Source organism: Callorhinus ursinus, unplaced genomic scaffold, assembly GCF_003265705.2.
Source record: "Callorhinus ursinus isolate GAN/ISIS: 27379988/994484 unplaced genomic scaffold, GSC_fseal_2.0 scaffold4, whole genome shotgun sequence".
NCBI classification, from domain to species: domain Eukaryota; kingdom Metazoa; phylum Chordata; class Mammalia; order Carnivora; family Otariidae; genus Callorhinus; species Callorhinus ursinus.
Genome location: NW_027397066.1, coordinates 159,014,627 through 159,042,558, shown reverse-complemented (window position 1 = coordinate 159,042,558; position 27,932 = coordinate 159,014,627). Strand labels below are relative to the sequence as shown.

At 54.8% G+C, this 27,932-nt stretch overlaps 2 protein-coding genes across 7 annotated transcripts in view; both read left to right on the top strand.

Annotated features, from left to right (window-relative positions):
* PPP3CC (protein phosphatase 3 catalytic subunit gamma) overlaps window positions 1-733 on the top strand; it is a 100,039-nt gene extending 99,306 nt beyond the window's left edge. The window contains exon 16 of the mRNA XM_073892624.1: window positions 50-733. The gene's annotated coding sequence lies outside the window, so the exon portion shown is untranslated. The remainder of the gene's footprint in view (window positions 1-49) is intronic.
* On the top strand, window positions 50-27,553 carry SORBS3 (sorbin and SH3 domain containing 3). Of its 6 annotated transcripts, none has more exons than XM_025873855.2 (22): window positions 50-175; window positions 4,058-4,212; window positions 8,873-9,029; window positions 9,328-9,400; window positions 10,859-11,052; window positions 11,879-11,942; window positions 14,136-14,174; window positions 14,630-14,723; window positions 16,696-16,783; window positions 17,032-17,118; window positions 17,212-17,265; window positions 18,054-18,140; window positions 18,715-18,761; window positions 19,139-19,278; window positions 19,504-19,556; window positions 19,681-19,727; window positions 19,914-20,028; window positions 21,450-21,575; window positions 22,775-23,083; window positions 23,884-23,978; window positions 24,507-24,613; window positions 26,723-27,553. In XM_025873855.2, the coding sequence occupies exons 2-22, from the start codon at window positions 4,106-4,108 to the stop codon at window positions 26,782-26,784; spliced, it is 2,145 nt and encodes a 714-aa protein (XP_025729640.1). In that variant the 5' UTR covers window positions 50-175; window positions 4,058-4,105; the 3' UTR covers window positions 26,785-27,553. The 6 variants fall into 6 exon arrangements, with proteins under 6 accessions (XP_025729640.1, XP_025729639.1, XP_025729638.1 ...); XM_025873854.2 differs by having other exon boundaries at window positions 9,283-9,400; window positions 14,657-14,723; XM_025873853.2 differs by having other exon boundaries at window positions 9,283-9,400.
* Window positions 27,554-27,932: the final 379 nt, after the last annotated feature.

Sequence of the window (27,932 nt, the reverse complement as noted above, 5' to 3'; positions counted from 1 at the left end):
CCCAGCAACCTTGGCAAGACTTGCTAAATAACACCTTTGTCTGAGACAGGGTTATGCATCTTCTCCTCTTCAATACCCTCATGACAAGTCAAGGCTTAAGATCAAGAAGCAAGGACATGGAGGTGGACCATCCCTCTGAGCAGCTCTAAAGTAGGGCCATGCACACTGCCTTCCTGTAAGTTCTTGCCCAGATCCCCTTCACTTCCTTGACATAGCTATCTCCAAGTAACATTTTGTGGGGGTTTTTTTTGCATGTTAAACTGAAAGTGCATGTAATAAGAAGGAGGCCTACCATATATTTTGATTTGTAGCAATAAAGACAGGTTTTTTGTTCTGTCAGAGAACCTTTTTGAAGATGCCATCATCAACGCCTTACTTTTCCTTTCTCAATGCACTGTGACCAATAGTATTTTTCCCAATGGAAATGTTAGCAGGCATTTTCCAAGAAAGGATCCTGGTTTTTCTTCCTAAAAGGTGGTCAGACATAGATTAGCTCATGATGTCATTTTTTAAAAGGCTTTTCTGAATGATGGATTATTCGCTTGTGCTGAGAGATTACTTGCTTTTTCTTGCTTTTCGTTAGGTTAAAGAAAATGGTGGAAATGTTATTTATTGGCAGAAATTAACTAGTCTTTTTTGTGATCAAGAAATTAATTTGTTAAAACTTTCTTATTGTAAATTGGAAGTCATCTTAAAAAAATACTGTTAAAATTAAATGATAACTTTATTGCCTTCCTGTGTCTTTATTTCCTTTATTTCCTGGTAGAGACACTTAATATTTGGCTCTTACCCATTTAATAATTCCAGAAATCAGGGGAAAGCCTGATGTTTGATGTCTGGTCTGGTCTCTGATAAAGGAATCTCATCACAAAAAAAAGACCTCTTTCCCTTACCTCTTCAGTCTTTTCTGTAGTTTTAAATAGGCTTTGGGGGTTGCAGTGTTGCTTCTCCCACTCAGAATCTACTGCCTTGGCCCACCCTCCTTCCCTGCACTCTGACCACCACTAACTCATGCTCAAGTCCCAGCTCCCCCTGTGGCTTCTCTGGCAGAGGCCACTACTTGTAGAAAAGGAAGAAAGACATCCCAGAAAACATGTTGTGTTTACAAAAGATAAAAATAATTTTTATTGTAGTAATTTAATAACTCTGCATATGATCCTAATAATACACAGGCATGAGTTCCATCTTGGGAAAAGTCAAAGGAGCAAGAGAGGCATTGAATTTGGAGCTGGACTAACAAGAAAAGGAAGTGTAAAACCAGCCTTTTGATTCCTCCCCAAAGTAGAAATATCATGAGGCACTGCGGATTCACAAGGGAAAATAAGTGGAGGATGGAGGGGAGGAGAAGCACCCAGGGCCCTTGGAGAGGATAAATGTATCCATGAGGGCATTTTATCAATTCTGGCAGGAGAGGCAGAAAGTCTGAATCCAGGCCCTGCCAGGCCCGAGTAAGGCAATTGTACTGTAAGTACAACCCCTGTCAAGGGCCACAGTGCAGTTTACAGGCCGGAAAACAAGCCCAGATTCCTAATTTCAAATAAGCTTGGTATGCATTTTGGGATCTTTGTTATCCAAAGAGCGTCCTGACTTAGCAATGTCCTTATACCTCAGCTAAGCCTTCAGTAAAATGAGGCAATGTTTGCCCTTATTTCCAGAGTTGTGAAAAAAGTTATTTAAAATCCTGGAAATTAAGAACTAAAATGCAAACTCCTATTTACCTCCCACCACATGTAGATTCAATCCCTACCTTCTTGCCTGCTATATGTAATTATGTGGTCTTCCTGGGTTTTCTGTCATGACTTGCAGGTTTTAGAGAGAAACTAATTAATTTGGGTCCAGTAGATTAATAACGTAGTGGTAAATTAGACAATCTTTTTGATGTTGATGCAGTTCAAGAGAAGGTTCGTCATAGAATTCAAGAAGTGGGAAGACCAGGTTATTCTTTGGAGGCCAGTAGACCCCGTGAAGTCGTGCTCTGATCAACAAACCAACCCTCTTATCTTCCTTATCTCTGTTTACCTGCGCCAGGAAAGAAGGTTGATGCAGACCTAGTTTTCCAGCCCCTGCTCTGTGTGCCCTTCTTTGTGGCTGAGTTCACTTGGCTGGGTTTTCTCTCTGAGGTCATCACTTATTTATCCTTCCCTCATAAAATCTGCTTTCTAAAGAACTGACAGCCACTCGCTCTTTCTTTCTTTCCTGAGAACTGAAAGAGGTTCATCCAGCTCAGTTCTCAAAGACACCCCATTTGCACATGATGCTTGTTTGCTTATCCATAAAAGGAGGGAGCGAGAACAGCCGCTGACGTGATGTCAGTGTAAAGGCTTCCTTGAAGATAGCCTAGACAATTGGGCAGAAGGCTGAGTTCTTTCGCAGCCTCCGGGGTTGGGATGTGACTGACTCTGAGAACCCTGCCTACATGATGCTACGGAGAGACGTGCACAAGGCAGGCCCGAAAGCTGCCATTCTCCACTCCCGTGAGGGTCTGCTCACACACCCGGGCCTCCAGGTGCGGACCATATCTCACCTGCGAGGGATATTTTTTCCCTCCATTCTGGTCTGCTCGCTCAGTTCCTCTGGCAGAAAGAGAACAGTCTTCTGAGAGCACAAATTAAAAACCTACTCAAAGCCTAACCAAAAAATATGCCAGAGTTCATCCCTGTGGAGGAGAAGGGAAGGAATAGCAGATGCCCTTCCTTTGCCTAATGTGGGAGGACTGAGGCACAGGGCCAGGAAGCCACTTAGCTGCTCAGGGCAGATCTCAGAGTGTGACATTCAAATGCCAGACGCCCAGTACTAGATAAAGATCCTTCTCCAGAAACTGAGAGTTCAGGTGTATGTCTTCTGGGATCCCTGGCTTCCTTTTTTCCACTTGAGAAATAAAACTGAATTCTCTGCTCGATTACAATAAAAAGCCACTTAAGGGCTCTTTCCATTCGTCCTTTTTCTTGGTGACAGAGGTCGGTTTTCAGAGTGACCCATATTCCTGTATGAACAGCCACCTTCTTCTCCCGCTCCATGTGAAGAGCCACATCTATTGGGAGTCTCTTGGCTAATCATCCCTTAGTGTGGTGGGCATGGACGGGTCTCTGTTGACATGGGTGCCACCTGGGGAGAATTCACAGAACAAAAGGTGGCAGGCTTGAGGAGTGGGGGTGGGGATGGGGCATACTGCTGACCAGGATCAGATAGCTAGGAAAAACAGAGCAGTTATGTAACTGTGTTTACTATGGCTCAGGTGACTCTGAGAAGGCAGAGGCAGCCCCCTGACAGAAGGCAGTGCCAGAGATAGGGGAAGAGTCACAGGGAGGGAGGTCCCTGTTAGATAAGGGAGTCACCAGAGCAGAGATAGTACATTGGGATGAAAAGAATCTCTTTGTTGTTGACAACAGCCAGGTCACCTCGGACAGCCTCTCCCTAAACCATGCCAGCCGTCTGCGGGGTTCAGCTGGCAGCAAGTAGAACTGAGGCTTGGAGGGAGGGGTTGAGAAATCAGATAACTGGTTCTTGGCTACATCCCTGGACTTTGCTACTTCCCCTCCCCGCTATAATCTTCCACTTTTCAGAGGAGGGAGTCTTCTCCCTAAATATGTGCAGAAAGGGAGGAATCGGTCAAGATTCCTTATGCTCTATGCTCCTACCAATCTCTCGTCCTCTTTGCTATGAGGCCCGATGGCCACCAGGGAACATTATCCTGGGATCCTGTTACAGCTCGTCCTTGGTCCAAGCACATGGCCTAAGACTCGGAACGAGAGTGATTTCCACTGGTACCAGGGCAGAGCAGGTTCTGACCTGAGAAAGGTGATAAGCCCAGCAGAGCCTGGGCCTAAGTAGGCAGAAGTCAGAGCAGCTCAGGAGAAAGATTCAGGTCTCCAGTGGGCCCACCCGCCTCCTCCTACAAAGCTGTTTACTGGACTCCCTATTCCCATAGAGATGAAACTGGTAGCCAGTCCCTAGCTCCTCACCCCTGGCTGCTACCTCCCTCTGTGAGAAACAGGAAGTAAGGACCTTTGTCAGCTCAGCTGCACCCTCTACATTAAATATTTATCTTGGAGTCCAGGTCAGAGCCCTAGAGAATAAGAGACGCTCGCTGCTGGTGAGAGAGGGTATGGCCAGGATTCCTGGAATTGGAAGATCTTCAGCTTCACCATCTTTGGAGAGCAAGGATGAACATGAAAGAGATGTGGCCCTTCTTAGTCGCAAGGATTCTGACAGGTGGGAAAAAAAACTGGTGACAAGGAAGCGGGCATATATTTTATCCCTGAGGGAGGGAGGAGGATGGTGCTGAGGGTGGGTAGGTAAGTATCCAAGCTTTAGGGGTAGGACAGTGCACTGCTGCCTGTCCTCAAGAAGTCCCAGAATGCCTACACTCCTTTCTGCAGCTGTCTTCTGTGGGTCGGGGCTACCCATCCCATCCTTCGGCTTTCCTGGAGAATCAGAGATTCTTGGAAGGGGCTTTAAAGGTGACCTCATTCAGCTCCCTTCTCAATGCAGTCCTTACTTTTAGAGAGATGCCCAATGATCAGTAGGCTTGGAATCCCTGTAATCCTCCTTGAAGTTCTTCGTTGGAAATCTTGGATCTGCTTCCAAGTATGCACCCAAGGGTCCCACTTCTGCTAGTGCAGCCATTCCGTTTCCACATGGCAGCCCTGCAGATAGGGGATGCTAGCCAGCATGCCTGTCTCTCAAGCTTCTGCACAACCTAAACATGCCGCCTTCCTCTTTCACATGTGATATTGTTTCAAGCTGGTTCACCACACGGGGAGAGCTCTTTTAACTGAATTGAGAAAAGATAAAGCTAATAGCATCAATAATGGTGGAATTAAAATTTTTTTTCATCTTTTCTCCATTCCCTTCCTTCTCCACTTTTGAGTTGAATGATGTTGTTGGAAAACACCCTAAAGTGCATGGTGGTCTCAGGACACCAGTCTTACACCCAGTAGGCATGCAATAAATGTTTTCATATTTTTATAATTTATCACTGATCACTCCCCAGATGGATGTGAAATTGCCCGATAACTACTTGCTATTTGGTTGGTTTGGGGCTTGGGTCCCAGAACCAAGCCAAGGGCTAAGAAGTACTCCAGTTTTTCCATTCCCAGTAAACATTCGTTAAGCACCTTCACATTCTGTAACATGCTCTGTGCAGACACAGAGGCTTGGAGGAGAAGGGAAAGACGGGATGGCCAGAGGGGTTGGGAGCCAATGGGCGCAGGCTCTTGAGACTGGTGTCAGAGCAGCGGGAACAGCGGAAAAGCAGCAAGATCAAAACAAACACGGTGTATGGGAACACCAAGACCCTGGTAACCCCATCCCCGCCAAAGGGACCCCGCCCTCATCCTCTTCAGGGCCGCGGCACGCCCAGGGGGCCGCTCCCTAAGGCCGATTTCCTCCCCGGGCTGCCCTCATCGGTGCTTGCACGTGTGAGCATCCGCCCATTTGCTGGTGCACGCGCCATCTGTGTGCGTGTGTTTGTTTGCACACGCCCGGACGCGCGCTTACGAAAGCACAAAATCTCCCCAAGTGGGGAAGGAGCCGGCGGGACCTTAACTCGGTCCGCTGAGCCACCCTACTTGTTGGGGTGCCCTTATCTCGGCCCCAGCCTGTCTGCATCTCGGTCCTGTCTGCGAGGCTGCCGGGCCGGTATCAGTTGCTGGCTTGACCCGGGATCTTTAATCATTCCTGCCCTCCGTCCTGGCTCCGCCATGCAGGGCTCCCTTCCCACACGCTGGAAATGTCGCTGGAAACTCTGAGTGGCGCTCGCCACCCCCCCCAACACACGCACCCCCCGCTCGGACGCCAGCCCTGCGGTGGGGGCCGGAGAAGCCAGCTGGGAAACCAGAGCGAGCTCCCCAGGGACCCTTGGCGGCCCCTCCCGGCGCCGCCCGCGGCCGGTCCGGCCCCCTCGGCAGGGGGCCACTTCGTCCCCGTCGCGCGGCCCGACGGAGGGCACTAGCAGCCCCAGCCGGCCGGCCCCAGCCCCCGCCCCGCAGGCTGGAGAGGGAGTCGCCGGCCCCTCCACCCTACCCGCGCGGCCCACAGCACAGATTGGAAGGAGACAAACTGCGCCGCCCGCCCGCGCGCCTCTCGCGGTCCTCCCTCCCTGCGCGTGCCCTCCGCCCCGTCGATCTCCCTCTTCCTCCTCCCGCGCCCTGCCTCGCGGAGCCCGTCCTGACCCGGTCACGAGGGCGAGCGGCACAGCCCGGACTTCTCCCTGCCCTACCTTCTCGAGGGCTCGCCGCGGCCGCACCAGGCAGAAGCCGGGGCAGAGATGCTTCTGCCCTCCCCGGCGTCCTCAGTCGGTGCCACCTGCTCGCTGGGGAAGGTAGGTGCCGGGAAGGGGAGGGGGCGGAGAAGAGGCGGGGGCCCGCGGCGGGGAGGGACCCGTGCCCAACCCGAAGGGAAGGCAGAGTGCCCGTCCCCCTGGGAGTCCTCGTCCGCATCTCCAGGGTGGAAAGAGGTGAAGAAGTCCCCTCTCAATCTGGAAAAGGCGAAATTCGAGAAAACCTGTCTTTGTCCACGTGGTTTTGTAACTGGAAAATACCTGGAAAAGCTCCTAGGGCCAAGCCCCCAAGGTCATGGCCATACTTGGAGATGGAAAGGAGTCTGCCAACTACAAACAGTGGAGACTTCACATCTTCCAGCCCTTTGGGCAAAGGACTGCCAGAATTCTGGGAGGACCCCAGAGATTTCCTGGCACCTCTCTGTCCTCGGCCAGATGCAGGACCAATGCCTCCATGCCCCCATCTGTCTATGAGAAGTGGCTTTTAGTTTCTCCTGGCACAGCCACTGAGAGAAAAAGTGAGCCCACTCTTCCCCACACACCCCTGTCTGTCTCTGGAGGTTGCCTGCCACAGGCAAGAGTTGGGGAGAGGCAAGCTAGGCCACCAAGGATCAGTAACCCCTGAAAATTGGATGGTATGGGGGGACCTCCTGTCCTCCCCAAACTACTAGAGGGCAGTTCTCATTGAGCAGGGAAGGGTGGGTCAGGAGGAGAGGGAAGGAGGCCGGGGTCAGCTGATGGTTGGGACTGCTGATGCTGACCATGCAACTTGGCCTCAAGCAGTCAGCTGGGAAGGGAGGGGTTGCTGCTAGGAACCAGCCTGCCTCATGCCTCTGGATCTCCTGCTCTCCCCTGCCTCAATTTCCCCCTCAAGGGGAGGGAAAACAGCAGGAACTGGGGTGTGTCCGCATGTTTTGCTTTTGGTCGGAGTCCTAATTGGATCCAGCTGGTGAGCAGCCCCTCCTCCAGCCCCAGCCCTCACTCCCCCGCCCCCCCCCCCCCACAGCCAGGGATGAGCATGGAAAAGCTATGTCCCCAGTAGGTCTTTCAAATCCCCACTCAGAACAGAGACAGGGACCTGTCATCAGCCTTGTCTGTACCCTTCAGCCCTTGTGGCCTGAGCAGGAACTGGGTACAGAAGTAATCACAGCCCGCTATTGTAAGTAACTTCACCCCCTCTAGTCTCCACAGTTCTTGTGCTGCTCATATGAACCCTCATTGCATACCCCCCACTACCATTCAGTTGACATCCCTCTGTACCCACAACTCCCAAGCTGCTCACATAACCTCCTAGCCCTGTGGTACCTCTCACAAGTCACACTCACAGCACTGTACTCCCATTTCACCACACACAAACACAGCACCTCACCAGGCCCTCTGGGCCTTCTCGTGAGCCCCCATACCCCACAGGCACATGCAAGCCTAACTCCAAACACAAAGGCCAGGATGGGTCTGGCCCCAGCAGTGGAGGTTGGCTCAGCTCTGGTCCAGTCCAGCTGCACAGGTGAGGAGGCTCAGTTCTGCACCACAGCCCGCAGGGTAGAAAAGCCCTGTTGGACAGCCTGACCACCTCCATCTCCTGGGTGCCTGGAGTAACCTTTGCATGGGAGAGAAGAACCAGGCCTGCCAGTCAGGCATGGTGCTGCCAGGAAGACCCTCTGTTCAAAAAAGCCCTCTGGAGGATAGGAACACCTGGCTGGCTCAGCTGGTAGAGTGTGCAACACTTAATCTTGGGGTTGTGAGTTTAAGCCCCACATTGGGTGTAGAGATTACTTTAAAAAAAATCTTAAAAAAACAAAACCAGCTTGGAGGTATAAAAGAAAGTGGTGTGTGGGGGTGGGGGACACTCAGCACCACGTCTCCATGAGCAAGTCCCACTTGGCTCCTATCCACTGCTTTGCTTTCCATCCCACCCCTCACTGGCCCCCTGAGCCCTCTGAGGCTTCAGTTCCAGGGAAGAAAGCCAAAGAAGGGAGCTGATACTCCTTTGAGCTCAGAAGGAGTGGTTCCTTCTGCCTGGAAATGCCCCCACACTCTCCCCCTCCCATAACCTTGGCCCTGCTGGGCAGTGGTGGGGGTGGGGGTGGGGGTGGGGTGGTGGGGGGGGTTGCTGTTGTTCTGGGCCTCTCCCGCAGCCCAAGTAAGGCCTTGTGCCTGCTGGCAAGCAGATGCTCATGGAGGGACTGGAGGAGGGAGAGGGGCCTGGAACAAAGTCCTGAATGCCCAGGCCCTCCTGAGCCAGCTGCCCCAGTCCCCTCTGCCTTCCGTTTGGGGAAGCAGGCCACACTGTGCAGTGAGAGGGCCCGTGTGCCCAAGGCTTTGTCCAGCGGGCCCGCTCCCAGCCAGCCGCCCTCCTCCTCGCTAGCCTCCCCTCCCCCAAGCCCACCCCGAGCTCCTGCCCAGGCCTAACAAGCAGCCCTTTGTGCCTCTGGGGGCCGGCTGGGCAGCCTGCAGTCCAGGGCCCACAGAGGCCTGTTTCCTGGGTCCTTGAGCTCCCCCACCGCTGCCCCCTCCCCGCCCCCAAGGTTGAGCCCAGAGGGCACAGGCGGCTGAGCCCAGCAGGGCTTCCCCTTCCTCCTTCCTTCCACACAGAGGACACACAGATGAGCAGCTGGCACACCCGGAGCCCCCCAACCTTGACCCAAGCATGCAGGCCCCACCCTGCAACCTCGCGGCTGGGCTCAGCCTGGACCACCTCCTCCCTGGCAATCTCCGGGCCCACAGAGGGTCGTCCTCCCGGGGGGCACGGGTGAGTGAGACAGTGAGGAGAGGGTTCCTGTGGGCCCGGGGTGGACGGGGACCTCCAAGGACAGGTGAGGGAGCAGGAGGATTAAAGGAATGGAGGGAAGTGGCAGAAGACAGCTCTAGAGAGCCTCACTGGCTACCAGCGAAGGGGTCTGGCTGGCCCTCCAGCCCTCACCGTGGGGTAAACTGTGTCTGCGCTTGCCACCCTTCTGCGGAACTTTCGGGCCTGAGCTGCAGCTCCTGGCCCCTCCCCACAGGTGCCTGTGATCCGGAATGGTGGCTCCAATACCCTTAATTTCCAGTTTCATGACCCTGCGCCCAGGACCGTGTGCAAGGGGTACGTCCCCCAGAGGAGAGATGCTTCCCGGCACCCAGGTAGGTCTGCTCAGGAAAACCTGCTCCAGGAGTCCCATGTCAGGGGTGGGGGGATCAGAGCCTCCTGGGCCCTGCCATCTGGCACCACCCTGTGATGGGCAGGAGGGGCATGGAGGGCTATCAAGGTCCCGGGCCTCTGAGCTCATCTAGCTGCCCTTCTCTGTGTGAACACTGATGGCCTGTGAGTGTGAAATCTGCTGAGGGAGACAGCAGGCTGATGCATCCCTTCCCTGCCAGCGGAAGGAAGTGTGCAGGGGACACTGCCTTGGGAGGCATGGGGACCTCTAGCAGGCTGAGGAATAACTTGGACTGGGGATGGAAGGGTGGAGGAATGTGAGCATATGTTGGCTGCAGAAAGAGCAGGGGGCCAAACCGCACAAGTCTGGACTCACCAGCCAAGCCGAAGTTTGGAGAGGCAGCTCTGAGAGCCTGTCAGCCCCTGGGCTCCTACAAGTCATCCCAGCCTGGGCCATGGAGTCCAGAAGACCCCAGGACCTCCTGGGTGCAGGTCAACCCTGGGGACCCCTTTCCTGAGGAGGCAGACATCCTTTATTGAGCATCTCACTGAGGCAGGCACTGTGTCAAGTAGTTTATTCATTTAACAAATAATTGTTGAATGCTTAGAACATGCGGGACACTGAAAAGACACACTAAGCCTTCTCTCATTTAATCCCTTGATGTCCTAGAAAGATAAGGTACAATTATCAAACTTTTCCCAGCGAGGAACCAGAGTCTCAGAGATGTTCAGTCAGAGTCCGAGTCCGAGCTGAGATTCAGACCCTGGTCCTTCCAGCCCCGACACTCTTTTGCTGCAACTCTGGTGACTTGGGGCCTGAAGGTTCTGGGGAAGTTGAGGACACAGTCACCATGTCTGGTGAATGAGTTTCTGTCCCTCTTCAAGAGCCTTGTGACTGTGTGTCAGGCACTGTGCTGGGCACGGTCATACACACCAGATCTCTCTGGATGTTTGCCATGATTCCCCTCGTTTTACAGAAGTGGAAACAGAGGCACCGAGTGGTTGCTTACTGGGCCCCAGGTCACACGGTCAGTAGGTGGTAGAGTTGGTGTCTGAATTCTTTGTCCCCCTTTCAAGCCCAGTGTCTTTTCTGCCACCCTGCTGCCTTCCCAGCTAGGATTGTCCCCAGCATTCTCTGCAAGTAATGATTCCTAGCCCTCATTCTGAAGGCTTTTAGGACAGCCCTCGGAAAGGATAGGGCGGACACTGGCACAGATTTCTCAAGACAAAATCCATTTTCATTTACTTTAACTAAAAAATAAACAAAGGCCTCTGGTCCTGCAGGGAATGGGGAAGGCTGTAGAGTCTGTCTCATCAAGTCAAACAAACAAGATGTTGAAACTTTTGAACCCACAGGATCAATGTTCTGAAGAGCTAAGGAACAAACAAGTCCAGGTGGGGCCCCTACCCATTGCTAATGCTCTGCTGCTCATTCCCTACAGACCCTGCTTGGTATCAGACCTGGCCCGGTCCTGGCAGCCAGCCCTCGGGGAGCCAGAAGATCCCTGCCTCCCAGCATCCCCAGAATTGGTCAGCCACATGGACCAAGGACAGCAAGCGTCGGGACAAGCGCTGGGTCAAATATGAGGGAATTGGGCCTGTGGATGAGAGCGGCATGCCTATTGCCCCCCGATCTGTGAGTCCAGGGCTGGGGGCCACTGATCATGGGGCCCAGGGACCTAACGCTGAGCTCCACTTCTGTGAATTAAAGTGGGAGCAACCAAGAATGCACCCAAACCATTTCAGACTAAAGCAGCGGTTCCACCATGATGGGTGGAACCACATAAATGACAAGCGCTCTTGTGGTCTGAGTTGCACAAGTGATCTGTGGGGGAAGGGGAGATCTAGAATGCTCCCCCAGGTTCTCAGAGGTGCAGAGTCCCTGCTGTAAGGGCTGCCCCGGGCAGGGACCCCCTCTGTTCATAGCCCCAGGGCCTGGCACAGCCGCTAAGTGAATGACTGGGCTGAATGAGCCGGCAGAGTCCTGAGTGAGATGCCCTTACACTGTGGCAGGCTTGGAAGGATCCAGGGCCCAGGCTCCGAGGGCCCTGCCCTTCTTCCAGCTGCCTGCCTTCAGTTCTGCATCTGAAACTGAAGTAGGTAACATACCTCCCAGGGCTGTTTTCAGTCTCAGCTGTGAAATGCCATTCTACCCCTATATTATTGCATTTGTTTGTCATTACATAGAAATACATGTTTGTTGTAGAAACATCAGAGATATAGGAAAGCAAAGAGAAAAAACAGAAATCACCCCAAATCTTACAGCCTCGGGATGGATCACCACTGAGGGAGATCCTTCTCTACACCTTATTCATATGTAATGTGCCATATGAAGTTACTTTATTAGACCTATCACAACAGCCTGCCCACTTCAAAGGTGGCCAGAGAAAGGACTCAGGAAGGAAAAACTTCTGTGGCTTCCTATTAAGAAGGTGGCCTGACTTTGTCTTTTCTGATCCCAGAGTGTTGATAGCCCCAGGGACTGGTACCGGAGAATGTTCCAGCAGATTCACCGGAAAATGCCAGGTGAGACACCCTTCTAGGTCCCTGTCTCTGCTGAGTGGGCTCCAGCCCCTGGGGCTGGGGTACAGAGGGGCAGAAAAGGGAACTTAGCGGCTCTGGGAGGTCTTCTCCACCCACCCCAGGCTCTGTGGTGGGTCCTCCCTAAAATAGGCCAAAGGGGAGGAGTCTCCAAACTCTTCTGTGTCCTTGGGAGGACAATGATGACACACTGTCCCTCATCTCCTCTGAGAGTACTGGGAAGCCATGCAGTCACTCATTTGTTCAGTCAGTCCCCTGACCATCTATTGAGCACTTACTGTGTGCCGAGCACTATTCTAGGTGCTGAAGATGAAACAGGGAATAAAAAAGAATGTCACTTCTCCAGTGAAGCTTAAGACAGAGGGAGAATAAACAGATACATATTTAATATGGCAGATGGTGGTAAGGGCAAGGGAGAAAAAGCAAAGGTCAGTGCCCAGTGCAGGCTGGTGAGGGAAGGCCCTGATAGGTGGCATGTGAGCCGAGAGCTGAGGGAGGGAAGGAGCCAGCCCTACGGAGCCAGGCGAGGAGCCTGGCAGCAGGGGAAACAGCAGAGACCCAGGGGCAGGAGCAGACCTGGCCAGTTCTGGAGCAGCAAGGAGAGGCTGGACTGGAGTGAGAGGGGCATCGGTGGGAGACAGAGTCAGAGTGACGGGATCTGGTCACGGAGGGCCTTCGGGGCCCTGGTCAGGGCTTTGACTTTTACTCTGCAAGAGCGAAGGAGCCAAGGGGAGTTTCTGAGCACAGAAGAGTGACATGCTCTGAAGGCTCACTCTGGCTGCCAGCTTGGGTGGGAGATGAGGCAGTGAAGGACACAGCAGACCACTTAGGGGGCCTGGCTTTCATCCAGGCTAGAGGCCGACAGGGTGTCAGACCAGGGCAGGTAGCAGCGGGCCTGGTGGGATTCTGGAGACAGTCATGAGAATCTGCTGATAGAGTGGATGTGGCATGAATAAAAGAAGTCAAGGATGACTTGAAACCTGAGCAAGTCAAAGGATGTTGCTTCCAAATGCAGGGAGGACTGAGGGAGGTACGGTCTAAGAGGCATTCAGTTTTCGATGAGGTCCATCTGGTTGGAGATGTCAAGTAGGCAGTTAATATGCAAGTCTGTAGTTCAGGGGTGAGGCTTAAGCTGCAGATGGAAATACCTGGGATTCACTCAAAGAGATTTTGATTGAAAGCTCCCCAACTAATTCTGATGTGAATCCCTGTAATGGATGGGGTTTTTTAGGCCAGAAGACTAGACAGGATCACCTGGGGAGACAGACAGAGGCCCAAGCACTAAGCCCTGAGGCACTTGGATGTGTAGAGGTTTGAGAGATGAGCAGAAGTCAGCCAAACAGACTAAGAAGGTACAGCAGAGAGGAGACCCAGAGTTGTCTTCCTGAAGCGACATGAAAAAGGAATTTCAAGGAGGAATGATCCACTGTGACAGATGTTGCTGATGGGCCAAGTATTTTGATTTGATAACATGGAGGTCACTGGCATCTTTCTTAAGAGTGATTGGGGCAATCGTGGTGGGGCTGAAAATTTACTTATGGAAAAGGGGAATTGAAGACAGTGAATTTGTTATGGCCAACTCTTTGCTGCAAAGGAAAACAAAACGGTCCTGGAGCTGGAGGACGGTATGGGATCTGGAGAGAGGCATTTTGGTCTGCGTTTAAGACAAGGGCTGTTGTGGCACGTCTGCATGCCAAGGGGATCAAGTAGGTTGGTGGGTCAGTAGCTTTTCCTAGGAGGCCCCGGAAAGTCATGAGCACCATGAGGAGTGGATCTGGGCAAAGGGGGAAGGACCAGCATTGAGAAGAGGGTGCAGAAAGGGAAAGAGGGAGAAGGAGAAGTGGAATTTCCCTAACCTGACTTGGTGAGGGCCGGTTTACAAAGGTCAGGGAAAGGGTGTGTGTGGGAACGCAGGGAGGGAGGAGCAGGAGGGTTTGGGCAAGTCCACCGCCTGGGTTGGCTCACTCAGGCCCTAAGTCTGCCAGAGGCATTTCAAACCCTCCAGAGAACTGCCCTCCTAATTCCTTCCCTCCCTCGGGACATTCTTCGGGCCCTGACTCAGCCCCTCGTCCCCTGCCCTAGGCAGGAGGACGGCTGGGAGCCGCTGAGGCAGCCTCACGGGGCTCGCCATCCTCACTTGCTGCCCCACCCCTGATCTGGTCCTTTCTGCTCCCGCAGACCTGCAGCTGGACTGGACCTTTGAGGAATCACCCAAAGGTGAGGGGGGGCGGGTGGCCCACCCCAGCTCAGTGCCTGTATTTGCCCATCTTGTAAGCCATGCCTGGCTTTGAGGCTCCCCAGTTGGCTTAGTTCAACTTGAGAAGATTGTATAGCCCATTTCCGGTGAGCTCCAAATTCCCTGGTAGGTGGCAATGAAGAGCCTCGGCTTCACAGTCCAGTGAGAGTCTTCGCCCTGGCTGTGATTTCTCTGGGCTTCTCTCTCCTCGTCTGTAAAATGGGGACACTACCTACCCCAGAGTTGTGAAGATTTAGTGAAGAGTGTAAAGGTTTTGGTGCAAAGCCCCCATAGCATGGTCCAGAGCACCCCTAACCCTGTTCCCACAAGCCACCCAAGAGCATGTGTGGGAGTGGGTGCCAGAATCTTCAGTGCTCACCCAGGTACCCTCAAGCTCAGCTCTTGCCTCCCCTGGCCTGCCTTCTCCCACCTTCAGTGGCTTCCTCCTGTGCCGCCTCTACAGACTCCAGGCATCCAGGGCCCCAGCAAAGACCTGTGGCCAGGCCAGGCCAGGCCTCTTCTCTGAGTGGGTGAGTCCTCCTGGGAAAGGGGCCCAAGGGCTGCAGAGGGAAACTGGCTTCCTGGTGGGGACTGGCACCCCCTGGTGGCCACAGCCAGTACAGCCTCTCCCCCCACCCCATCTCACAGCTCTGCTCCTTCTTAGGGTCCCCACCATTCCAGATAGTCTCTCTCTCTCCCTGCCGGGGCCAAAGGGGAATGGTGGGCAGGGGTGGACTTTGCACCCATTCCTGGTCAGGAATGCCTGCGTTGCTTTTGTGGTTGGTGGCAGGAACTCATCACGCCAAAGATCCACAGGTCATAATGGGGCGAAGAGTGGGGTGGCCCATGGCTAGGCGTGGACCTGTGGCCATTCACTCCAAAGCCTGAGAGAAAACAAGGAGTGTAGAAGATCCTAACTTTCCTCCTGAGAGGATCCGACTTTCCTCCCACTTCCATATAAGTGAAGGATGTATCCCTTTGCTCTGCACAAACCACACAAGCCCAGCCCAGGCTGCCGGGGTCCTTGGGCAGGGGGCTCAACCAGAGCTTGAGAATCAGCAGGATTGCCTCAAAGTGAAATCAACGAGTTTCTTATTCCTTTACAGGAAGGGATTAACCTCAATAACGTGGCCCTACCTGGCCTGTGGCTCTTGGCATCATTAATAAGATAGAGGCTAAGAGCTCAAGATTTGAACGCAGAGTTCGGATTCCAGCTGGTGCGCTGCCACTAGCCATGTGACCTTGGGCAACTTAACCAGTCTCAGCTATCTGCTGAGTGGGGACCACACCATGGTTGTGAGGGTTTAGGCACATAGGAAGTCTCTACGTGTTATTATTTTTTAAAGATTTTATTTATTTTTTTGAGAGAGAGACACAGAGAGAGAGTACGAGCATGAGTGGGGAAAGAGGAGCACTGGGAGAGGAGCAGAGGCAGAGGGAGAAGCAGACTCCCCGCTGAGCAGGGAGCCTGACATGGGGCTCCATCCTGGGACTCCAGAATCATGACCTGAGCCGAAGGCGGACACTTAACCAACTGAGCCACCCAGGTGCCCCTCCACGAATATTACTAATATACAGGCTTAACTATGACTAGAGCTTCCCTAAATTAAGAACGATGTATTCTATTCTCATTATCAGTGGTATTACTAATATTATTGTTTCTAAAATAGAGAAGAGAGTCATAGTTACAGCCAATAAATCCTGACCCTCCGGTCAGACATTCCATCATTTGATAATCTTGGTACAGTGGTGGAAACATTCAGACTCAACAGATTCTGGAACACTTAAGCCAGCCAAGAAAAGAGCCCTGGAGGGGAACGAAGGCAAATGTGACAGTGTGGAGCCTTGGTGGCTGGAGTGGTTTCACAGATGACATCACTGAATGCAGCACCCCCAGGGAACTGAGGCGCAGGGAGCAAAAACAGCTTGCCCAGGGCTCCCGAGTCAGGGCTGCAGGCCCTTTGCCCTGCCCAGGGTTCTCCTCGGACTAGGATGTAGACCCACCCACACCTTTGGGCATGTGTGCAAGACCACTCCACTGCGACAACCTGGAAGACCAGCCTCGTCAAAGCTGCACAAACATACATGCCACAGCCGTGGGGCCAGACTAAACACGCATGTAGGGTATTTCACTAAGGCCAGTAGGAAGGGACTGGCCACTCACGGAGCAGATGCATGTGTTAGGCCTTCTCCTGGGCATCTCACATATGTTCTCTCACCTGAGCTTCACCGCACCCTCACGAAGGTGGGACTCCTTCTCATATTACAGGTATTGAATCTGAGGCTCTGAGAGTGCAGGAACTTGCCAAAAGACCCCAGCTAAGTGATGGAGCTGGCACTTGAACTCCGAGCGCATAACTCTCCACTGTGTAACACTGTTTTCACAGGCTGGAGCCAGTAGCAGGGGGCAGGGGGTCGGGGTAGCATGTGCAGGGCTGTGTTCTCACTTATGCCTTAGTCTCCCTAAAAGGAAAATGAAGAGATGTCCTCCCCTTTCTTTAGAAGAAGCTGGGACCCCTCTGAAGAGGTTCCTAGAAGCACCTTCAACTGTAATCCTGGAGCATCCTCCCTACATCAGACCCCAAATCAGGTACCCTTCCCAGCATCCTCCCCTCACTGCCCCTGGCACTGTGCTCTTTGACCAGGCCCCTCTGCTGAAGAGTAGGATAATGCCCTTTCGGTTTGGAGCCTGTCTCGTGCAGCCAGGAGAGCCCAGAATCCTTAGGAAGGCACTGGCAGGCAGAGGGGTGAGGCAGTGGCCTACAAGCCTGCTTTTGGAGCCTGAATAGTGTCCTGGTACTCCCCTGCTCAAGCTGATGCCCACCTACTTCCATGCAGGTGCCCAGACGCCAAGAGAAAGCAGACAATATCTGGACGGAAGATTCTTGGAACCAGTTCCTGCAAGAACTAGAGACTGGACAGAAGGTGAGTGTCCTGCTGGCCCTCTGAGAGTGCACATACTCCTTGGTTAGTGCATTTTGGAATCCTCCCCCACTGACTCACCCTTCCCACCCTTAGCCCAAGAAACCGCTGGTGGATGACGCTGTTGAGAAGCCCTCCCCGCCCATTGAGGTGAGTGCTGCAGGATAGGTTGGAGGGGGAGGGAGATAGCTATGCTCCAGGACAAATGAGGGAGACTTCTGGGTGGTGTTGGCCCCAGTGACCACGCGCGGAGGCCAGAGACCCAAAGCTCTGACCCTCTCCGGTCCCATACAGTTTACCTCTGTATCCCCAGCACCTGGGACAGTGCCTGGCATACAATACGCACTCAAATATGTGTTGAATACATGTCTCTTGACCAAAGTGGGAGCAGAGAAGGGAGTGGTCAGTGTGGACTTGTATTCTTGGAGGTGGAGCTGGGAGGGCTTGGCCAGGCAGAGAGAGAGAGAGAGAGCACGCGCTCAGTGGGGGGGAGTGCAGAGAAAGGCTGGAGGGGCAGTGGAAAGGAAAGCAGGTAGGGTACAGGCTGTGGAAAGCCATAGAAGACTTGATGAGAGAGGAAGTCGGGAGCTTTATGGGCTCTCGAACAGGAAAGTTAACAGGACAAAAGGCACTATCAGGAAGTGCTAAGGTACCATCATGGGCGTCGGGATGGGTGAGCTGGCCCCATGAGAGGGCCAGTGAGAAGCTGCGGAAGGGCTGTCCTGACACCCTGAGACACAGCTCTGGGCAGGCCCACAGGCAGGGAGCCTGTCCTGGCTCTGTGCCCTGAGCCTGCCCTTTACCCAAGCACAGTGTGCTTTGCTTTGTCCTGCTGCCCACTAAGTATCTCGCATCTGACCTTCGATCAGTGCTCCCCCACTGTGCCCTCCACACCCCCCCCTCACCTGCCCAAGTCTCTCCCCGTAATCCTCCCCCAGGTCTTGCTGGAGAGAGAGCTGGCCAAGCTGAGCGCGGAGCTGGACAAGGACCTGCGGGCAATTGAGACCCGGCAGCCGTCCCCCAAGGTACCGGCCTCCCAGTCCCCTTCTGGGTGACTCTGGGACCCGGAGTCCCCCGCACAGCGGCGGAGCATGGGTGGGAGGGGCAGGCAGAGCAGAGGTGTCGCCTCCAGCCGCACTCAGCTGGGCCTTGGACGGGCTTCATCCCTGACTGCTGTCTCCTTTACAAAATGCAGGGCGTTGACTTTTCCAAGTGACCCCTAAGAACCCTTCCAGGCCGATTCCACGTCAGCCTGACGTCCGGGTGCCGGGTGCTCCCCGCCCCCACCTCGCCCCGCCCCCCCACCCCCGACCTCAGTCCGCAGGGACCCCAACCCCTACCCGACCCCGGTTTCCTGGGCCGGCCTCCCCTCTTCCGCCACCCCACGGTTCCTCCCCGCCCCCCCCACCCCTCCTCCTCGGCTCCTCCCGGGCTCCCGGCCCGCCCGCCTGCGCGGGCGACTCTAGGACCCCGCGTCCCTCCCACCCCTCCCCACCCCTCCTGCCCTTCCGAGCCGCAAACTTTTCCGGAGGCGGCGGCCCCGGCTGCCGCGGGGACCCGGCGTCCCGGGCCCTGACTGCGCCCCATCTCCCCCTACAGAGCTCCCAAGTGCCCCGACGGTACCGGGAGCCGCGGCCCCCCGCGCGGTGAGTGGCCAGGCCGGGCGCGGGGGACGTGGCACGGGGCGGCGGCGGCCGCGCGGGGAGGGGGCGAGCCCCGCGGAGGGCGCGGGAGGAGGGGCCTGGAGGCCGGCGAGTGGCCGCGGAGGGAAAGTGTCCCCGCCCGAGGACTGGGTGGCCGCGGCCGGCTTCCCACGCGTCCTCCCGCCTGCCGCGACCCCAGGCCGCACCCTTTCCCGGCCGCGACTGCTGGGGAAGTAGGACATCCTGTTGAGAGCCCGGGACGTGGGAGACGCCTTGGGAGGAGGCGGCGGGAGACAGGGGGAGACTTTCGGGCGGCAGGAGTAAGTGGCGTAGGGTGTGAGGCCCCAGACAGGTGGCTCACACACCGTGTCCCCGCGCAGCCCGGCTCCCGCCTGGAGCTCCAGTTCCCCGAATGCACTTTACCGGGGTTCCTCCCGGCCCCTGAGCCCCCACAGAATGGCGGATGGAGCAAGCCCCTTCCTAGGTCGTAGGGACTTTGTCTACCCTTCCTCGGCTCGAGGTAAGGACCAGCTCCTGCTCTTTTTCTCACCCGGAGGCCCGCCACCGTGCAACCGATATGCTGGTGCCCCGTGCAGCTGGGGTGGGGCTGGGGTGGGAGGAGGACGGTTTACGGAGCCCCCTGCTAACACTGGCCCTGTGCTGGGGTGGGGGGGGGAGCAGAACCCCATCCCAACACCCTGCCCCAGACATGGCCTTCCCAAGCTGAGGTAGCGCTTTTTCACAGACCCTAATGCCTCTGAACGAGGGGGCAGCCCAGCCAGGAAGGAAGAGAAGAAGGTAAGGAGGGGTGGGAGCGCTAGGGTAGGGTGCGTGGGGATCTGGGGTGGTTCTCGTGGTGGCTGTTCTAGACCTGCCACCTGCTTGACTAAGGTGACTCCCTCTGTCCTCTCCCCCTGCCCAGAGGAAGGCTGCCAGACTCAAGTTTGACTTCCAGGCACAGTCCCCCAAGTGAGTGCCCTTCTCTCCAACCCGCACCCCCAAATGTCTCTGCACCCTATGGGAGGAGAGGGAGGACAGGGCTGCCACAGCCTCCCCCAGAGGATGGAGGAGACTCTGGGTGCACAAGACAGGGTCTGAAGGGAAGGAGGATTGGGAGGCCCTCACCTTGCTGGATATCCTTGCTCTGGCCTGCAGGGAGCTGACTCTGAAGAAGGGTGATATCGTCTACATCCACAAGGAGGTGGACAAGAACTGGCTGGAGGGGGAGCACCATGGCCGGCTAGGCATCTTCCCTGCTAATTATGTGGAGGTAAGCCGAGGAGCAAGCAGGAGCCCAGCTGGGAGGGTGCGTGGGTTTGCAGAGACTTAGAGTGCAGACCCCTTTATCCCTGCATGGCCCCTCTGTGGAGCTGATTGCTCCTCCACATCTTACAGGCTTCCTGGTAGGTAAAACTGTGAACTCCAGGGGGTAGGGGCCAAGTCAGCCTCATTCATGCCCTTGCCCCCCCCCCCCCCCCCGCGCGGTTGGGCCCAGTGCTTTGCCTGCACTCGGGACATATTTCTTAAACGAGCGCCAAAGGTGGAGCCTAGCCCATGAAGAACCACATGACCCCTCTCCTGCACCAGAGGCCAGCAGCCCAGACTGTCACCATTCAGCATCCGTCTCTCTCACGCTGTCTTTGGGAAGGATCCTGAGGGCAACTGCCAAGAGTACGAAATGTGTGACAGCTTACAAATCACATATACATTCATCACTTCCTTCGTGTCTGTTACCTCCCTTGTTCCTCTTATTAACCTGAGAAGTGATCAGTCATCCCCATTTTACAAATGTGCTTGCTAAGGTTCGGAGACAAGTGGTTAAGTACAAGATCCAGAAGTGTCTGGCTTGCTGAGTCGGTAGAGCTTGCAACTCTTGATCTTGGGGTTGTGAGTTCGAGCCTCGCAATGGGGGTAGAGTTTACTTAAAAATATGATATCAGCATTTAATGATATAAATTTCCCTCTAAGCACTGCTTTATCTACACCCCATAGATTTGGATTTTTTTTTTCATTCAACTCTATTTTCTTATTTCCTTTGTGACTTCCTCTTTGACCCATGGATTGGGTTGTTGTTTAATTTGGGCTTTCGATTTGATAAGTATCAGTAGGCCTCCCCTACCTTCAGAACAGTCGCTCTGATTCTGAAATTCCACAAAGTATAGCCAGTATTCCATTGTATCAGTAATTTACATCTTAGTATGAACTAGTTTACTAGCTTCTTGATTTTTTTATGAGTAGGGTGAAGCAAAGAGAATATGGGGATTCTGGGCACTGGGTGGGGTAGGAGGGAGGGGAAAGAGGGACACTTGGTTCTCAGCAGTGGTAAAATGTTAGATCCCCACTTTCAGGTCAGATTACCAGGTATGTGCTGCTTTTTGGAATTCCTCATTTACTTCTGGGCTCCAATTTAAGCTGTCTCTTAGGACTGGCTTCCCTCTTTGCTCTGACATTGCCTACTCCACACCTCTAGGGGAAATTCTTCCTCCAGTAGCCTTCTGGGACTAACCACCCCTTGGCTGTGCTCACCCCAGCCACCCCCAAGCTTGTGTCTGGTGTCCATGTCCTCACTGGCTTTGGGGGCAGATCGCGCCCATACCATCTTCTCTTTGTTACTTTACTCTCCCGGGAGCCCCAGTTCTGTGCCCAGTTGATGCCCGGGCTGAGTCTTTCTCGTGACCTTTCTTCCTGTAGGTGCTCCCTGCAGATGAGATCCCAAAGCCCATCAAGCCCCCAACCTACCAGGTGCTGGAGTATGGAGAAGCTGTGGCCCAGTACAATTTCAAGGGAGATCTGGAGGTGGAGCTGTCCTTCCGCAAGGTTTGGCCCTGCAGGAAGTGGGGGTGGGGGTGGGGCGCGTGAAGACATAGGTAAATATGTGTAGCGTCAAGTGTACCCATCTTCACCCAGTATTTAAAATTTTTCCTAATCTCTTTGGATATGTTTTCCTTCATTTAGCCCATTTTTAAAAAAGTTTGAAACTAGAGTAGTTGCGTTATTTTTTTTTTTTTTCCCAGTTGCAGGTTGGTAGGCTGTGAGGATCACAGTCAGCATTTTTAGAAGAACAGAATGGAAATGTTAGAATAGCTTTCATGTAGAAAGGGTATTTGATCAAACTTTTAAGCAGTTACATATATACCCATGCACATGTGCACGTACTGGCTTATTATTAGGACATATTTTTTGCTATAGACTGTGGTCAAGGTAAGTTTGAGAAATGTTGTCCTAGAAAACAGGGAACTGGTCTCCCTTTGGTTGGTTTTTGGGACAGAGGCCATGCATGCCTCTTGTGAATGTCCTTCGGAAGAGCTGGCCCCCAGGAGAGAGAGGGAAAGGCTGGGTGGAAAGAGGTGGGGGGCAGGAGGGGGCTGGAGAGCACCCTCCCCAGGGCCGCCTCACCTCATGTCAGCAAGTATGTTGGCTGGAGGACACACTGGCCGCCGTCGGAGAGTTCGTGTTCTGATGCAGTGGTGATGGGTCACCCAGCGAGGAGGCGGGGACAGGACCGTGTCGTGGCAGTGGCGGCTCATGCCTGTCCAGTGCTTCTTACCAGTCTGCCATTGATCTCCTTTGCTCCTCACAGCAACAACATTGTTATCCCCACGAAACACGTGAGGAAACTAGGCTCAGAGAGGCAAGGTAACTGGTCCAGGGCTGCACAACCCAGAACTGGCAGAGCCCGATTCATTAATAGCCACCAGAACTCTAGGGACCAGAACTCTGGGGAGAGGATGCTGTGAAGTCCAAGGAGTAGGTGCCGGGTAGGCTTCCCAAAGAGGCCAGCCTTGATCCACACCCAATGCGGCATGTTGTAGGAAGAGCCCCGACTTCTGGGCTCCCTCAGGCAGCCTGGGCTTGGCTCCTGACTCTACCACTGCCTTGTGACATGATTCACCTGCTCTGAGCTGACTCACTTGTGCAAGGCGCTAGGTCTACATGAGACGGACCCCTCGGGGCCCAGTTGGGGGCATGGTGCCCTGGAGGGCCTTGCAGATGCTCATGCCCTTCTGCACCCCCAGGGGGAGCGCATCTGCCTGATCCGCAAGGTGAATGAGAACTGGTACGAGGGGCGCATCTCGGGCACGGGGCGCCAGGGCATCTTCCCCGCCAGCTACGTGCAGGTGTACCGCGAGCCCCGGCTCCGCATCTGTGACGACGGCCCTCAGCTCCCTGCATCTCCCCGCCTGACCACTGCCCGGCTGGCTCGTCACTCCGGCTCCCCGTTAACGCCACACAGCCCAGTGGACCCCACCGACTGGGGGAGCCGGACCTTCCCCCGCCGCACCGGCTTCTCCTTCCCCACCCAGGAGCCCAGAACCCAGACCCAGGTAGGGTGACCTGCCTCAGACTAGAGAGCTGATCCCTGCTCCCCACACTATTTCCTCCATTCCTTTGGTGGATTTGCACTTTGGAATCCTTCCTGGTGTGCCCCAGGACAGAGCAGTGGGAGAGCGGGGCAGAGCCTTGCATTGCAGAGCCACCCTAGCCTTGTGGCCCTCACACCCGTGAAGTTGGTTTTGGCCCTTGAGCTGTAGTTACAGCTGGGGGAGGCATGGGGCAGCCAGCCAGCTCTAGGTGTGACCCCAAAGCCAGCGCAGGCCTCCTGACCCCATAGACTCCACTCTCGTGATCTGCCTATATCAATATCTGGGACACGGTCATGAGGGAGTCAGAAGTCTGCCATTCACCTGCTGTGTGACCTTGGGCAGATGACTTACCCTCTCTGGATTGGGTTTCTCAGCTGTGGAATGGGGTAGTTTGAACTAAAAGTTTGTGGTAGCTGATGGGTAAAAGGCTTCACTGGTCTTCATACCGAGGTAGGCCGTAAACAAGGGCCTCCTCTCCTGTGCTCATCCACTCTCTCAGCAGACCGATGTGAGCAGGCACGGCCAGTGCACGGGCCTCCCACCCCTCCCAGGTGCTGGCTGTTAGAATCAGCCTCCTACCCTCCCTGGGCCTCGGCCTCCGAGCACCTGTGAGCTGAAGTGCTCAGGCAGAGCTCTTTGTGTCATGGGGGTTGAGAGGATCAGATGGGGACGGGATGAGGAATGCCGCTGCAGGGAGGGGGGGCCAGTGGCACTCTCCCTCATGCTTGTGTGTGCCTGCCTTTCCTCCTGTGGACCCCCAGAGCACCCCGGGGTCAGCTCTGTCCCATCCTGGAGGCTCCAGCCGTCCCCTGGACCTGGGGATGCCCCCCAACACCGCTCAGATACACTGGACCCCGTGAGTACCATCTGGGGATGCTTGGTCAGGGGTGGCGTGTTGCTTGGCAGGCAGTACTGAGCACACTGACCACCCCCTAGCGTGCCGCTTCCCCCCTAAGATGGATTTGGTGAACTCCTACCTCTGGCACTTAGGGATGATCTGGTTGGGGGGCCACTTGCCTGTGATGGGCCTGACCTGTCCCGCCAGCCCTGTAGCCTTAAAGCAAGCCTCCCGCTCTCTGTCCCTCGGCCTCAGCCTCCCGTCTGGGTTTCCAGTGTGAAGTGTGCGAACTGGTAGAACGGACTTGAAGGCAGTGGGAGCTCCGAGGAGGAGGGGTTGAGGTGGGTAGGGCTCGGGGCACAGGGAGCAGGCCACGGAAAGAATGCATTGAGGCCAGACAGAGTCACCTTTCTTGAAGCTGGGCCAGGGGATAATGGAGTCATCTGGAAAATTAAGGGGATGTAGCAACACTTGGGTTAGACTCTCTGGGCCTGACCTGAGGCAGGGGCCAGGCTCCAGTGGTTGCCATGATGCTGTCTCCCACAGGTATCGGGCCATGTACCAGTACAGGCCCCAAAACGAGGATGAGCTGGAGCTGCGGGAGGGGGATCGGGTGGATGTCATGCAGCAGTGTGACGACGGCTGGTTCGTGGGTATGTGGGCCTGGTGGGTGGGCCGCGGGGCCGGCCGGAAGGGGACTATCTGTGAGTACCCTGGCGGGATAGCTGGGGGCACACCAGAGGAAGTATCCTAGGGTGCTGGGGGGGATGACCTGGGGGACAAGTCAGAAGGGGACATCTTGGGGGTTGCTGGGGAGGTTCGGGTGGGCTGCTACAGCCTGCCAGTACTGGCTCAGCCAAGATTCACGTCTGATAGACGAGGCCAGGGTCATTGATGAAGTCGGTGTAGACTCGGGGGCAGCAGGTTTCCCGACCCTCACATCCCTGCTCCTTCCCACCACACACTTGTCTCTGGAGCAGTTTTGGGGGGAGGGGCCTGTCTCCTGAGACTCTAAGTTCCTGATGGAAAGGACCAAGTCTCACTCACACCCATGCATCACTCACCCCCACCCCCAGTTAGCAGCTGGCTCCCCAGTCCACAGGGCTGGCCCTAGGGCAGCTCAGTTAAAGGACTAAAGCAGGAAGCCTCAAGTTGGCCTTGGGCTGGTTCAAGGTGACCAACCCAGCAGGCTTCACATGGCCTTTTTCCTCCGAGTGGGCAGGGCCATATAGGCCTCCGCTTCAGAGGAAGGGGCCATCCTCAAAGAGTAGTGAGCAGCCAGAAGCCCCTCCCACTGCAGAGCTTAAAGGGTGGCAAGGCTGCTTGGGCAGAAGGGGCCCCAACGGCAGTCTCCTGACCTGGCAACCCATCCTTTCTCATCTGAATCCTAGCACCTCATTGCTGACCAAGTTTCAGACACACCAGTGATAATGGAGCACTCACTTGTTAACGGTTCTTGCCTTGGAGGGGTGGGCTTGGGGGCACATTCTCATTTTACTCTGTACACCTCTGCATTTAAATTTTTTTTTTTTTACCACTTATAAAGTTTTACAAATATAGACAAGAAGAAAAAGCACCACTTTTGTGGTATTAAAACCACAAGTGCTTTTAGAGGAAAGGTTTAGAAAGTTCAATGTCTTAGTCACACTAGCACATTTCTTTATTTTTTATTTTTTTTAAAGGTTTTATTTACTTATTTGACAGAGAGACAGAGAGCACAAGCAGGGGGAGCGGCAGAGGGAGAGGGAGAAGCAGACTCCCTGCTGAGCAGGGAGTCCTATGTGGGGCTTGGTCCTAGGACCCTGGGATCATGACCTGAGCCAAGACAGATGCTTAACCGACTGAGCCACCCAGGTGCCCCCACATTTCTTTTTTTTTAAAGATTTTATTTATTCATTAGAGAGAGAGTAAAAGCAGGGGGAGGGGCAGGCAGAGGGAGAGGGAGAAGCAGACTCCGCACTGAGCAGGGAGCCTGAGGCAGATGCTTAACCAACTGAGCCACCCAGGCACCCCACACCAGCACATTTCAAGTGCTAAGTAACAACATGTGGCTAGTGGTTATCACATCAGATAGTGCAGGCAGGGAAGGCTTCCTGGAGGAAGTGGGGGAGCTAGCCCTTAATGGGCAGGTGAGGCATCCCAGGCAGTGGGACAGTATCAGCAAGGCCTGAGAGCAGGGTGAGCATGGGCTGCTTATCGGGAAGTCAGGATGCCAGCCTGCCAGGAAGGGAAGGTTCAGGACTTTAATTTCATTTTACATTCCTATATCTTCTAGCATTCTGTCTTCTCCACTCCAGAACACGGGTTTCTTTGGGGTTGTAGCAGACCAGAGGACTGGATTTTACTCCCACCTCTACCCCTAAGCAACAGAGTGCTTTCGGGGCATTCACGTGGCCTTCTCTTTAGGCCTTGCCTCTCTGTCCCATGTCTAAATTGAAGGTGAGACCAGTGAGTTTCCTCCACATTTAAGTTCTGGATTCAACCTCCGGCTTCCTTGCTTTCCTGAGGAAGATGGGGTAATTCTGTGCTGTGTGCCAAGTTATAGGCGACCCAAATTCCAAGTCCTTGAATGAGGAAGTGTAGCTTTGCCCATCTTCCCACTAGGGGGCAGAGTGAGTAAAACAAATCCTCCGTCCCTGGGACAGGGACTCCGCCTGCAGTTCCGGGCACTGCCAGTGGAAGTGGAAGGCCCCTCACCCCCACATTCCTACTCAAGAAGTCTGGGGAATGCCTTTTATGCCTTTTCTCTTTTTCTCTTTCAGGTGTCTCCCGAAGGACCCAGAAATTTGGGACATTCCCTGGAAATTACGTAGCTCCGGTGTGAGTGGTCTCCGTGGCAACTCAGAGCCCAGCCAGGATGGGGTGGGGAGCAGTAGCACTTATGGGGAGAGGATCCCCCCTCCATCATCCTTCCCCGAGACCTGAGCTGCTGGCATCTGCAGACAACCCCAGCAGCCGTTCTTCAGAGCCCCCCTCAAAGCCCCCTGGACTGCTTCCCACCCACAGCTCACAAACATTCCTCCAGCAGCCTTTTTATTTCCTCTCCTATCCCACTCCCCAAATATAGAGGTCTGCTTTGAAGTGGAGACTGTTTCCAGGCCTTATTGAGACCAGAGCCAGGAGCACCCCCACCCCCACCCCGCCCGGCTATGGCGTTTCCTCTAACAGGGACCGGCTCCCGGCTTTACCCCCATGGGGTTCCTCTACCAAGGACCAGCTTCCTAACCTAACAGAGACCAAAGGCCTCCTCTGCCTGGAGCGGATTCGTCCCCTTTCGCTCCAGCTTGCCCACTGCCCCCTTTGCCTTCCTGCTTCCAGCTGGGTTTGGGAGTGAGGTGGGAGAGGGACACAGCACCGCTTAGTGCCCAAGGCCTGGCAAGAGGTCTTGCTCGAAGGCCCCGCCTTCCCCAAGGCTGCCAAGCCCTGGGCTGTGTGTGTGACCGGGCTGCCGTAAGGCCCAGGAAGGGCTGGGCCTCAGAGGACTGGCCTGCTCCAGGTGTTCCCCAGGGAGCCTCCCCTCCTGCCTCCCCAGCTCCTCCAACCCCCAAGTCCCCTCTGGAAGAGAATGTAAAATAAACCTGGATACCAGGGACCTTGCCAGTCCTTTTCCTTCCGGGCAGAAGGCTCCTCCTGCTTAGGACCATGGCATTCTTTCTGCGGTTGGCTGTGCTGGGAACCAGGTGGGCCGTGAGGCTGTGTGTGAAAGGGGAGGGTGGAAAAGCACCATCCTTGTCTGAAGATCTCAGCCCTCCGGTCGCAGGCAGAACGGGGCAGCCCCCAGGAGCGGGCAGCCGTCTGACAGGCAGCGCCAAGAGAGAGAACGTCATGGGGCCCAGGGCAAGCCCGACCGTGGGGAGAAACCAGAGATGAGCGCTGAACGCGGCCTTGTGTGCAGGCTGTTTTGATTCCGGAGCCGCCATGGGGCTGCTGGACTAGATGACATTTCTAGCTGTTCTGCTCCTAATGTTTTCC

Coding starts and splice junctions, on each gene's coding strand:
- SORBS3 (XM_025873853.2), top strand. CDS start 4,106: ATGGCCAGGATTCCTGGAATTGGAAGATCTTCAGCTTCACCATCTTTG. Junction 20,029..21,449: donor TCCCTGCTAATTATGTGGAG/GTAAGCCGAGGA, acceptor TTCTTCCTGTAG/GTGCTCCCTGCAGATGAGAT. Junction 24,614..26,722: donor TGACGACGGCTGGTTCGTGG/GTATGTGGGCCT, acceptor TTTCTCTTTCAG/GTGTCTCCCGAAGGACCCAG.